The 12,992-nt window shown below is 35.0% G+C and overlaps 1 protein-coding gene across 2 annotated transcripts; it reads right to left on the bottom strand.

Annotated features, from left to right (window-relative positions):
* Positions 1-2,988: 2,988 nt before the first annotated feature.
* On the bottom strand, positions 2,989-8,839 carry LOC18444412 (eukaryotic translation initiation factor 5). 2 transcript variants are annotated; one of them, XM_006854585.4, is made up of 3 exons: positions 8,787-8,839; positions 5,346-6,133; positions 2,989-4,379 (listed from the first exon to the last, which is right to left on the bottom strand). In XM_006854585.4, the coding sequence occupies exons 2-3, from the start codon at positions 5,736-5,738 to the stop codon at positions 3,342-3,344; spliced, it is 1,431 nt and encodes a 476-aa protein (XP_006854647.1). In that variant the 5' UTR covers positions 5,739-6,133; positions 8,787-8,839; the 3' UTR covers positions 2,989-3,341. The 2 variants fall into 2 exon arrangements, with proteins under 2 accessions (XP_006854647.1, XP_020529371.1); XM_020673712.2 differs by having other exon boundaries at positions 8,720-8,839.
* Between the last annotated feature and the right edge of the window lie 4,153 nt (positions 8,840-12,992).

Consider the following 12,992-nt stretch of genomic DNA (forward strand, 5'->3'; position numbering starts at 1 on the left):
TGTCAATATGATTTGTATAAAAAAATTAAAATAAAATAGTGTTAAGCCATGATATTGTGATTGGGGTCATCTCAGCCATCCATTTAGATTGATGTCTTTCACATCTAACTAATAAACAAGTATCATGTCTTTCACATCTAACTAATAAACAAGTATCCTTTTTTTGAATGGCAGTCCCAAAAAAACGAACTTCTATGTCAAAAAGGCATCTTCGTAGAAATTATTGGAAAAGAAAAAGATATAAAGCCACGGTAAAAGCTTTTTATTTAGATAAATCGGTTTCTACCGACATTCAAGAAGTTTTTTTATATAATAACCAACAAAAACAAATAAAGCAGCATACATGTAAATTCCCTATGCCTAGGTATATACAGAAAGCTTTCTCTTACCATAAAGGCAATTGACTGAGGCAGTGTCAACCAAGGAATTAATAAAGAATTAGAACCACATGAATCGTAGACACAAAACTTGGTTAGTTCATTGGAACAAGCTGACAAATACAACATGACATGATTAACGAAAAGGAAAAAGTTTATATAAGGTTGCAATGTTAAATGTAGAATCACATATGCATCTCAAAATCTATCGAAAAATATTATTTTAATGTTGAAAAACCTTCTAATTGATCATCTTGACATCGAGATGTATGAATATGAAAAAAAATGATTCTAAGTCTAAGAAATAGTGCATCTTGAAACACATTATTTAGACTGTCCATTTTCGATATTTTCATATGTTCATGGATCTACTTGATTAAATCATTTTTGGAGTCTAAAATTTTATAATTAGAAATGAAAATAGATTTTAAGATAATCCTAAAGAATCTTTCCTTCAAAATTATATATTATAATAAAATTTGAAGGTGTGCCTTAATTGGATTGCTTAATTGGATTGTTTAAGGTTGTAACCTTATAAAAACCACACCCTAACGAAAACTCTTACTCTATTAAAAGGTGACGTAAAGGAAAAAGCTAGATGATAAGGCTATTTTTCATTTTATGCAAGAAATTCAAAATCACCCCCTGCATTCAGATGTAAAATCGAGCAGATTGGGGGATGTCATTGACCACTACTCAAAGTCTAATATTTCTCGAACTTTGTTCAAAATGATGGCATCCCCCTAACAGCCGGATCTTACATCCAACCGCTAAAGATAATTGTGACTTCATAACAAAAGTATATGATATTATATGGTACGATTTCAAAATATAACTCGACTGAAAAATGGCAAACACACTTAGGGAGGATGGTTAAGATGCTCTTAACCATTCAAGTTCCTTTATCAAGAAGGGAGAATACCATTACATGAATTTATGAATCAATCACACTGCTTTATCAAGCAAAACCGTCTAAGCATTGTCATTGAAATCCATATATATTTCTATATAGAAGAGTATATAGTTTAAGGTCACACTCAAAAAGAAGAAGTAAAGGTCAAAACCGTTTACACTGGTACAAGAGGATTGCAGTCAAATTCGATTGTTAGAAGATTACTACATAATATCATAATTATTAATATCCATATCGATCAGTGATCCCAAACTCTCAACTTATCAAGTAATAGTATAAATACATTGAATATTTGGGGGAAGACATAAAGCAAATTGAAAAAAAAAGTTTAATCTAATACTAATTACCAATAAAAGAGGTGGTAATAGGATCGTTTGTCCTATTATGTGAAATCGAGCAGCTAGAGAAGCCCCATTTACCGTGCTCAAAATCCAAAAGAGAAATTGTTGAACTTTGTAACGTATCCAAATTCTCAGATTTTGCATCTAGAAGCTGCAAATGATTACACCCACTTTCAATTGAAGGAAAATAGTCATACTATACAATCCCTTTCTGTATAAGTACCCATGAGGAGCATACAATTGAGTATGGATGCATGTATCTACAAGGCCATATCAGGCTTTTAGCCCATGTATTCCAAGTTCCTTTTCAACCACCCAAATAACTAAACAACAGGCTAAAATCCACCAAATCCACTTTGAAATATGATGTCCATCTTAATTGAAGCATAGAAATTTCAATAAAGGTTGTAAAATATGAGAATCGTGAAGAAGAAAAAGGACTTATTAAACTTTCCTCATGTTAATCTTCATGGGGAAAACTGTACTCATTCTAATATTCCTTACCAACTTAGTAATTAAAGGGAAAGCCAGTTTACACAAGTAAGAATTGTCAATATTACAAGAAAAACATATATGCCATTTTACTCCGGCCACAAATGAGCTAAAATCAGGAGATAATCACTGTAAACTAATCATCTTCTAACAAAACCACATTTACCATATCTATCATTAAACTAGTTTGCAAGAAGAAAGATGCGCGGTAGAAAATAATTGAGCTCCGACTAGGCGTGTGGTCAATTCTGATTTCCCCGATCTGGGGAGACTACCGAAGTCAAAGAAATATACATTTAACAAAAAAAAATTAAATGAAAATTTTTGAAAGATTTCCCCAATCTGTGGAGAATACCGAAGTCAAAGCAATATACATTTAACAAGAAAAAATTAAAAGAAAATTTTTGAAATTATATACTCATATAATGTGTTGCAAGATAGTACTATTTTTGGGAGTCGAAATCTCTTTTTTCTGTCCATATTTATATATCTCGATGTCGAAATGATTGAAAAACATCAAAAACAACCTTTTTAAAAGGAATTTCCCACATTAAAAAATAATCAAGATAAATAAATAGGAGCAAGAAAACGTTCAAAAATAGCCACTAGATAGAGCATCAATGGTTTAGCCAGAGAGAGAGAATCCACAGTTCACCTCTTTCAAATGTGTGCCGGACTCCATCTCTCTCTCTCGAGATGGAGAGAGAGAGAGAGTCCAATAACATTCCTCCCTCTCCCTCTCCCCCTCCCTCTCCCTCTCAGCGAAGACTTGCCCCCTCAAGATGTCAAGGAACACTGCACAACCATGTACCTTAAATAAACTCCTCAAAATAACACCCTTCACACACTAATATACACTCATCCAAAGAAAAACCGTTCACTCACATATATTGCAGCAAACCAAGAGATCCAGCACATAGAAGGCACACACAAATCAATTCAGACTCCAGCATCAAATCCAAACACCTCGCAACTTCCACTGGCCCAACAGCAACCATCACACAAACTAACTACACTTCTTAAACCTCTCTAAACTCGCATCACATACTTTTTGTTACTTAATGCTAAGAGGCTGTAGAAAAGAGAAGCTACTCATCTTTGGTCTCAGACTCAGCCTAGGTTTGGGCACTCCAAAGCCACATCCTCATCATTAATGCTAAGAGATACCAGTGTATATATATATATAGAGAGAGAGAGAGACAGAGACAGAGAAACTGTCTATTCCTTATCCTCGGTCTCAGACTCAGCACTCTGAAGCCACTCGACAAAAGGCTTAACAATCTTCCAAATCTGATCACCCTTTGTCGAACCCGAAGCCCCCTCTTTGAACCACTGGAATATGTAATCCTCCTCCAACACATCTGCATCATACAACGCCTTCAAAGCCAAACCCACTTCCTTCACCACAACAGCACTTGCCCCCTTGCAAAACCCTCCGATTGCCCTCAGCAAGAGGGCCTGCCTGCTCCCGTCTGAGCCCACAGCTGCTGCCAAATACCCCTTCTTTTTAGCAACTTCCTTTGCGAAGCCCTTCCCAGCATTCTCAAAAAGAGCCCGAAATAGCGCATCCATAACCTCCTGCTGCGAGCCTGATAGTGAACCAAGCAGGGCAGGGAGCTGCCCCGGGGTGCACCCCTTCTTCAACCAACCCTTAATCTCAAATTTTAGGGTCTCAGTGGTGGCTTCTTCTTCTTGCTCTTCTCCATCTTCCTCATCTTGTGATTGTTTTTTAATAGCTCCTCCATTTTGGGTGGGCACCTCTTCTTTCTTGCTCAATTTGTTCTCCGTTACGGTTTTGGTAGGTTCAGGTTTCTTGGGTTTGGACTCCGGCTCGCTTGTGGTATTGAGAATGACCATCTCAGCAGTAACAGCACTGAGCTGCTCCTGGATGCGCAGGCGTGCAGCCTCGAGGGAAGTGTCAGTATGCCACTGGACACCATCATCATCACTCTCTCCATCACCCACATCCTCATTCTCGTCAGCCTGGCTTCCCACTGGGGATGCCTTCTCCTCATCGGATGCCGATGCCTTCCTCCTTGAGGAGGATGATTTCTTGGTAATTGAGTCCTTCGGTGTGGTGGCCGATGCCTTCTTCTTGACCTCTTTCTTTGCCTTCCTTAGCTCCTCGTCTGCTGCCTCACCTTCCTTGAGCCGCTCCTTCTCAGCCCTCCTCAGGGCCTTCTTGTCCTTTGAACTCTTCTTTTGCTCTGGTGGATTCTTCACGATGAAGGTTGTGAGCTTGTCCCTCATGTCCACCTATAGTCACCCAATCAATTGAAAGACAATAAAAGATCACAAAATCTAGATTGAGTAACTTTGCAACCATGTGTGCAAATCAAGAGATTCTCCAGGGTCCCAAGCCCGAGTCAGACATCAACTCAGTGGGGTCTCAAAAGAAAATATATAAAATTCAAGGACTTGGGTAGACACATCCCTGCACTAGAGTTGGTCATTCGGATCCAGTACAGAGCCAGGTCCAAGTGACTCAGCAACTGCATATGCGCAAGCCACTGTTTTTAACGTACACTAGATCACATTGTGGACAATCCTGTATGTATAAGCCTTGCTTCCTCTATGGAAGCTCAAGTAAGAACCCACAAGCAATGTTGTCTGTGTGATGTCCGTATAACATATCAATGTTAATTATGAAAGCATGGGAATGTGTAACCATGTATAACATATGCATAAATATGTACTGGCAGCAAGTGACATGGATATGCATCCATGCACATGTAAAATACAAATATAACCATCTGCATATGTGTAAGCATGTTCAGACGTGTTCCATATGTGTGCACAAGCCCATGTATGTGTGCATCAACATACATGCACATGATTGGAAGAGATGGATTTCATGCGTATATGGATTGCACAACCATGGAACAACAAACCGGGTTATTGTGTGCACATCACATATGTACATACACATACATCCATTTATCAAAGTATTTGAATATATGTATTATGCATTGATATGTATGTAGTATTATACTACATAGTACATGGACATACATCCACAGAAGCATGCATGCGTGAAAAGACACATATGAAAACATGTTTAGCAAGATCAAATTCACATATTCAACCCAAAGTAACTAGTACCCGACCCTCCCCATGAAAGCATATGTATCATGCACATGTGTACAATTTTATACATAAACAAACACATGCAAATATGCAAAGTCTATATGATTGTTTTTAACAAAGATTTCTCCCACGCACCTCAGATACAAACCCACAGGCAGCGCACTTGAGGTTGATCATCTGGGTCTTCATGATCACAATCTCAGTCTCTGGGTTACCGCATCCATAGCACTGCACGTACTTCTTGATGAAGTTCTCAAGGAGGCCTGCAAGCTTGGCGGTGTCATGGGCTCCATTGACAAGAGAAACCCCAGTCTTATCATCGAATTTGGACTGAGCCCCAAGCTCACATCCAAAGTACTTGGTTGTGTAGGATGCCGGCCTAGCAAGGGCCTTTGCGATTTCCACCATATTCACCACATTAGTCTTTATGCCATTCCCTCGACCCTCTATTTTAGTTATCATCCTAGGCATTTTATACCTATAGAAGGCATCATCACGGTTCGCCGCACCAATATTTTGGAGCGCCATTTTTGCTCGTAGGTAAGTTAATTCAGTTACAGAAGTGACGAAGGAGGACAACTAAGAGGCAAGTTACCAAGGTTGTTCAGTTGAGACGAGGGACAAATTTGTCTGACTACTGAAGGGTTGTTTCTTCTCTTGGAATGGAGAATGGGGGCATGAAAGTGCAACCCCAAAGATATATAGAATTGAGAAGAAATAGGTGTGGCTGCATGCAGCCGAGTACAGGCAGGACCCGTGTGGGGACGTTTAGACTTTTTTCTAGACGTAGGACAGTACTCCCCTAGCAACCCAACCGATCCCAAAAAGGAAGAAGTGGCTACAGACATAAAAGAAGCTTCAAACTTAACACCCTCCACTTTGACAACGTGCAAATCTGCTAACAAACTGGTCTCTCCAACTCCCTGCACAAATATGCAACATCATCAGAGCTTAAACCATCAGAGTCTAGAAAATATGCAACATCTGAGAAACATATACGGATGCATTTAGCATTAAAGCTTTGCCAAGACACAGGCCATTAGGCAGAGTTTATACAGTGTGTATCAGCAAAAGAATGATTCAAAAGTACAAGAACTAGAAAAGATACAAAAATGCAAATCAGTCCATTCCCTACATCAGCTTACTAATGCAATGAATACATGAATCAAATCCGGGGAAGAAGAAATTATGGACCTCAATATAGTCAAAGAAGACTTGTGCTTTATAGAGGCCAATCAGTAGAAAACATATGACTAAGCAAGAGACATCATCCTCAGCCAGTGCTGCATGGATACTAACACCCCAACAACACACACACACACCCCATGCATGCATGCATGCATGATCATATTAAGGTGCACCTTCAAACAACGACAAAAGATGCACCTCGAATGGCAAAAACTCAAACCACCAAAAATGGTTCACATCTAGCAGATCTATAAACATTTGAAAATTTTGAAAATGGGTGGCCATGATAATGCATAACAAGATGCACTACTTCAAGACTCCAAATCCTTTTCTTTTCATATCCATACCTCTCGGGAATCGACATGCTAAATTGGATATTTTCCTAACAATGGACAAGCGCTATCGAGATCAAACCAACCATTGAATCAGTGAGGGGTTTGGTCCAGTCAAAGCCAGTTCAATCACTTATCAAATTGGTTGGATATGATTTTATAAATAAAAATAAATATAATAGTTTAAACATATATAATGTACTAAAAAATTGCTCATCTTCATTGAGTTGGTTGAATCAGTTAGAGCCGCCTTGTCTAGCCGGCCATAACTGGTCAACAATTGGCTTTGACCCGTTTTTGACCAAATACAATTCTTAGACCAGACCAACCAAGACACCGATCGGCAATTTGACCAATTAAACCATTGGTTTGGTTCAGTCTTGATAACTATAGTTGGGACAACCTTTTTAGTAATTTTTCATGGTGTGCATTACTTGCATAGTGTAACGTTGGCAATTGACATACATAAACACTGGTCGCCGATTCAACTGGTTAGACCACTGGTTCAGTTCGGTCTTGACAACTGTAGTTAAGACAACTTCTTCAGTAATTTTCATGGTGCACCTTACTTGTGTAGTATGAGGTTGGCACCTGACATACATACATACACATATATATTTGATAACGACTTTTTTGTAAACTTGATAACAATGACTGTATATCACTTAATATATGTATTGTAAGATCTCTAACACTTAGAGCAAATGTTGTAAATATATATCGAAATTACACACACTGATACAGGGAGCAATCAGGTCGATAGGAGTTGAATTAGTTATTTGTGGTGGGTTCTAATATTTGTTGTATTCTGATTATTTATGCCTTTAACTATTCTGATTATTTAAGTCTTTAAGGTAAATTTTGAGCCTAGAACAAATAAAAAAACACCAAATCAAGAACCCAACAGCAGTCCAATCACCTCATAAGACTGTTGACCGGGTAAAAACAGACCACTCCATGAAGAAAGCAAATCAAAAACCTTAATCGAATCTATACTGGCCAAAATTACAAATAAATCGAACTAAAAATAATTCCTCTTCCTACAACTACAAAGCATTCTCCAAACCCCTGACCCAAAATCAAACACGAAAAGAAAGATAACAAAAGGACATGGATGGATCATCAGCCACAAGCCATGGATCAGACATACAAATCCCTTTGATAAGGTCACACACAACAAAGAGATAAAATGCCTCAATGATTTTGAAACCCACTAAAGATTTGCAAATAAGAAATAGTCATTGCAACAACCAAAAAAAAACACCACAGAATACAGATACAGCCAAGGAACTCCAAATCTTCTACGCCCATGAAACAAACATTCCAGCCCAAATCTACTAGCGCCAAGATATAAAAATTCAAGCCCTAAAATAACAGTAGATAGTCAATGAAGAACTCCCTACAAAATCAAGAACAAAAACTTCAATAAATCTCACGCCATGAGCTATCCATTCCTTTAGCTATCGATAGCAGATCAAATACAACAAATTTCCCAAAACAAATAACCTAGAGAAAAATAGATGATATAGATTGTACTGATCAGAATCACTTATAGTCTTATACCAAAGAACTTGCTGAATATCAGAGGAAATTTAGGGGAAAACAAACAGCATAACTCAAGTTAAAACCAATAGCTGCAGAAAGATAACAATAGATTAGATCAATTCCATAGAAGAGGTAGATCAAAATAACATATCTAATTACAACAACATACAAAAGCATGCAGGAATTCACAAAAACCCTAACCGGAATCTGAAACTTGACTCTTTACAATCGAAAAGGCAATAATCTGCAGAATACACAGCTGAAACCCAACAAAGCCTAACCATATACCTTCATCAAGAAAAAAAGGTACCCAAAACGCTAAACAGATTAAAGACATGATCGCATAATCCATGGTATGAAAACACGTAGAAACCGTAGCACAAATCTAAAATACAGAGATCTAAAAACTCAGAATAACCTATAGAATTAAACACCATAAATCACCTATCAAGAAGAAAACGAAGAAAGCCATGGCGAAAGAAAATCAGTACTTTGCTTGTATAAGAAATACCTTGAAAATAGAACGAAAAGAAGATCGAAAGCGAAGAAAAGCTTGTCGACAACGAAGCTCAGGGAGAGGATAGGAGCCATTTATACAATCGAGATTAGGGCTAGGGCTGGAGTTTTTTTTGTTTTTTTTTTTTTTTTTTGAGGTTATTATTAGAGAAAAATGTCCAATTTATGGAAAAGTGTTTGGCCGACTCACTTTTTCTTGTGCGTCTCCCTATAAAGATTTATTTTCGATTAAAAATTTCATAATCTACAATAATCTAAGGATTTTTTATTTTTTACAAAATGTAAATGTTATTTTTTTAATTCATTTTCCACTGTCCATTTTAACTTTTGCTGGATGTATCATTTTTTGGCATCCATCTTAGAGATAGACATTAGGTAGACTTGGACCGTACAGTAATAAGTGAATACGCTGATTAGACAAAATCATACATAATAAATAAAGCCTCACCTCATAATTATAAAAAATAGTATGTAAAACTTTTAAGTTGTCTATCCTAGTTTTGACCGTTATGGTTGTGAAAAAAAATTAAGGTTTTAAATCTTAAAAATAATATACATTGTAACTTATTAGGTAGACGGTTTATTTCGCCTTAAAGATACGTTTTTGACAAATCATTAAGATTTGTATATTTATTTTAGCTTTACATTTTCATCATGAGGAATTTGATGCCCAAAAGGGATTTGAAGTGAGACTTTATTTTATTTTCATAAAACCTAAGCTTCATAGAAATTGCATCTTCTTTTTTTTTGTGGATATAAAGTATTGTTTGATGAAATTAGAGCTTTAAGTTCCAAGCACCCTTGTTACTTCATGGAATGACAAACGTATCCCTTGTGGAGTTTTGGCGTGGCCTCTGATGCACCAATTCTAATGTATCTACTTCTTATATTCATCTTGTAGATAAGAGTTTGGATCCAAAACTTCATAGGTTATTATGTTGATCAGCACGATTTGATTTCTAAAGTAAATATAACTTTGGCGCCTTAAAAGCAAAGTTTTAAAAAATACTTATATAGATTGAAATTGGCCCATTCGGATTGAGAATCATCAACTCTGAATCAGTTCTTGTAAAATATTGGGAACCACCTAATTCCCCCCAATGAAACGATAAATTATGGCTAATTCTCTGATATTAGTAGGTTCTATTCAGAGAACTGGTCCCCTTTTTTTCTTTTTTCCATTTTTTACATTTTTAAGTATCCACAAAAGCTAGTTGAAAATCTTGAGAGCCGATCTGGATCTCTTATCCATTTTTTAAAGCCTTGCTTGAAAATAATATTTGTTTATGGCGTGCAATTATTTTTGGATGAGATATATTATCGTATGTAAAATTAATGTACTCTATTATTACATAAGGGAAAAGTTTATATAGAGCCGAGGCTCTAAACAATCAAATTAGAGCCTACATCAAAAGTTTCACTAGAAGAGGTTGTTTTGATGCGCTCAAATATCCTCAAATTGATCATCTCGACATCAAGATGCATAGACATGAGAAAAAATAGATTTCAAGTTTTGAAAATAGTGTATTTTGTAAGGCATTTTTGGACCGTCAACTTTCAAGATTTCCAAGTTTTTATAGATCTGTCGATCTACACTATTTTTGAAACTTTAAACTTTATAAATACATTTGAAAATATATTTTAAGTCAATCACAAAGATTTCCAAGATTAAAACTATGTTTTTCGATACTATTTGAAGGTATGCTCTAATTAGAGCCTAGGCTTTATACAAACCACACCCTTACATAAAGGTTTTTCTAACATTTAACACCGTATATAATCATACATGTTACATTTAGAAATGGTTGTGAATTGTTAAAATTACCATAGTTATTCTTTTAATTATTCAATGTATTTAAATGAATAAGGGTTGTTTTGTTATCAGGAATGGCATGATTAATATTTTCACTAAAATATAAGTAATTATAGAGCGGAGTTCCAGGTACTTTATTTTACAAATGTTATTATCTTTTAGTAAATATTTCAAATATGTCATTCTCAAGGTGACAAACATACCCTTTGTCATTTAATGCAAATGTCTTAAATACCCTTTTTGATGACAAGAATACCCTTATTTACTGTATAGTAAATAGAAGCAAGAAAGGGACAACTAGAGTAATTTTAGCAGTTCACACCCATTTCTACATGTAACATATAGGATTTCATAGGTGTTAATGTTAGAAAAATTCATTATATAATTGTTTAGCTTTTTCAACAAGCGTAAGCTATTTCTAGCCATTTTTTGCCAAAAATGTGTGATTTATATCAAATTACTATGAGTAAAGTAAAAATTATTTTTCAAAATGATAAACTTATCTATAAAGCTGCTAAGTGTATCTCATGTATATGATGGACATTGCCAAACAACATATAATATTTTTTTTATGATTAAATTAATTGAAATAGTGAATTATTGATGATAGCAAGTGCATCCAAACTTACCTTTAGACTTTTTCCAGACAATTAATTAATTGTTAAACATATTATAAATGAGAAAGATTTCGAAATCTCATTCATTTAACAAAAATCACCCTCTCATCAACTTTGAATAAGTGTATTGTTTTACATATCCGTAAGTCTACGGACTTTTAGATCAAACCAAATGCGAATTTTCAAGAGCCTTGTAAATAGAAAAAGATTAACCAAAATGTTGTACTTTTTGTAATGAGGTACTTAAATTCTCATGTTTCAAATTTCATAATTGAAAATCTTAAATTCTGATTACAAGTTTCAGTTGTCAAACACGCCCAAAGGAAGAAAAGGGGGACTAGTTTTACTTTCCTCATTTTAATCTTCATGGGAAAAAACTTTACTCAATTGTAACATTCCTTACCAACTTAGTAATTAAAGAAGGGAAAGCCAATTTACAAGTTATTTCAAAGAAACTCCAAATAATATATAATATAAACTTGTCTTCAAGTAGGTTATTGCTTTCCTTTCCTCCTTTGAAAAGGAAGGAATTGCCAACCTTACAAGAGAAACATATATGCCATTTTAATCTTTTGCCACCAATCAGCTAAAATCAGGAGAGAATCACTGTTACATAATAATTATTTTCTGGCAAATCACCTTTACAATATCTATCATTAAAACTAAAAGAAGAAAAATAAGGACAAGGATGCACAATAAAAAAAGAATCAAGCTCCGACTCGACCGGTGTTCAATTCAGATCCGCCTAGCCTAAGAGACTCCAAAGTCAATGCAATCTACATTTAACAAACAAGAACAAATAGAAAATCTTGAAAATAGACGGTCCAGATATTGTATTACAAAATATATTGTTTTCAGGTGAATTTTTTTTCTCTGCATAAATACATCTTGATGTCAAAATACATCAAGATGACCATTTAGATGTTTTTCCAACATATATACAACCGCTCCTGGATGTGCTGGCATGCAGCCTCAAGGGAAACCTATAGTCACCCAAATCAATTAAAATATAAATTGAACCATATGTGTTTATGCATAATCATATTCATACATGTTCCATGTGTGGGCACAAGCTTATGTATGTGTGCGTCAACATATATGCCCATGATTGGAAGACATGGGTTTTATGTATGAATGGATTGCATGACCATGGAACAACAAACTATCAACATATATGCCCATGATTGGAAGACATGGGTTTTATGTATGGATGGATTGCATGACCATGGAACAACAAACTAAGATTATTGTGTGCATATCATGTATGTTACATACACATACATCGATTTATCGAAGTATTTGAATATATGTATACATTGATAGGTATGGGTATTATACTACATTTGTTGGATTACGTGGGTTGCACGTAAGAATGAAAGATCAAAATACATAAAAAAAAATTGATAATTTAAATTTTTTAGTAAAAATATAAAAATTAATCATGAATCTTAATAAATTTTAAACTTCACATTCTAAAAATAGATTTATTAAAAATTCCTAAAAGATACAATGTTGAATTTCTACTTCGTGGTAAAGACAAAAAATTATTTTCTAACATTTTAAAATTTATAATAATAGTAAAAATCATTATGATTAATTATGGATACATAATAATTCATAAAATTACATTTAAATTTTGAAATGATGTTATGTAAATTAAAAAAAAAAAGGTCAAAATATTTTTTAAGATATAATTTATTAATTTAAAATGTAAAATTTTGATAAGAATTTTTAAGATGAATCAAAACTCCTAAATAAAATTGTGGATTAC

Source organism: Amborella trichopoda, chromosome 11 (assembly GCF_054954075.1).
Source record: "Amborella trichopoda isolate Santa Cruz 75 chromosome 11, AtrichopodaSantaCruz75HAP2 v2.0, whole genome shotgun sequence".
Taxonomy (NCBI): domain Eukaryota; kingdom Viridiplantae; phylum Streptophyta; class Magnoliopsida; order Amborellales; family Amborellaceae; genus Amborella; species Amborella trichopoda.

What these genes read in the sequence shown, in the direction of transcription:
- LOC18444412 (XM_006854585.4), bottom strand. Translation starts at nt 5,738, where the DNA reads ATGGCGCTCCAAAATATTGGTGCGGCGAACCGTGATGATGCCTTCTAT. An exon ending in CCTGTGGGTTTGTATCTGAG is followed by an intron (nt 4,380 to 5,345) that starts GTGCGTGGGAGA and finishes GGGTGACTATAG; the next exon opens with GTGGACATGAGGGACAAGCT.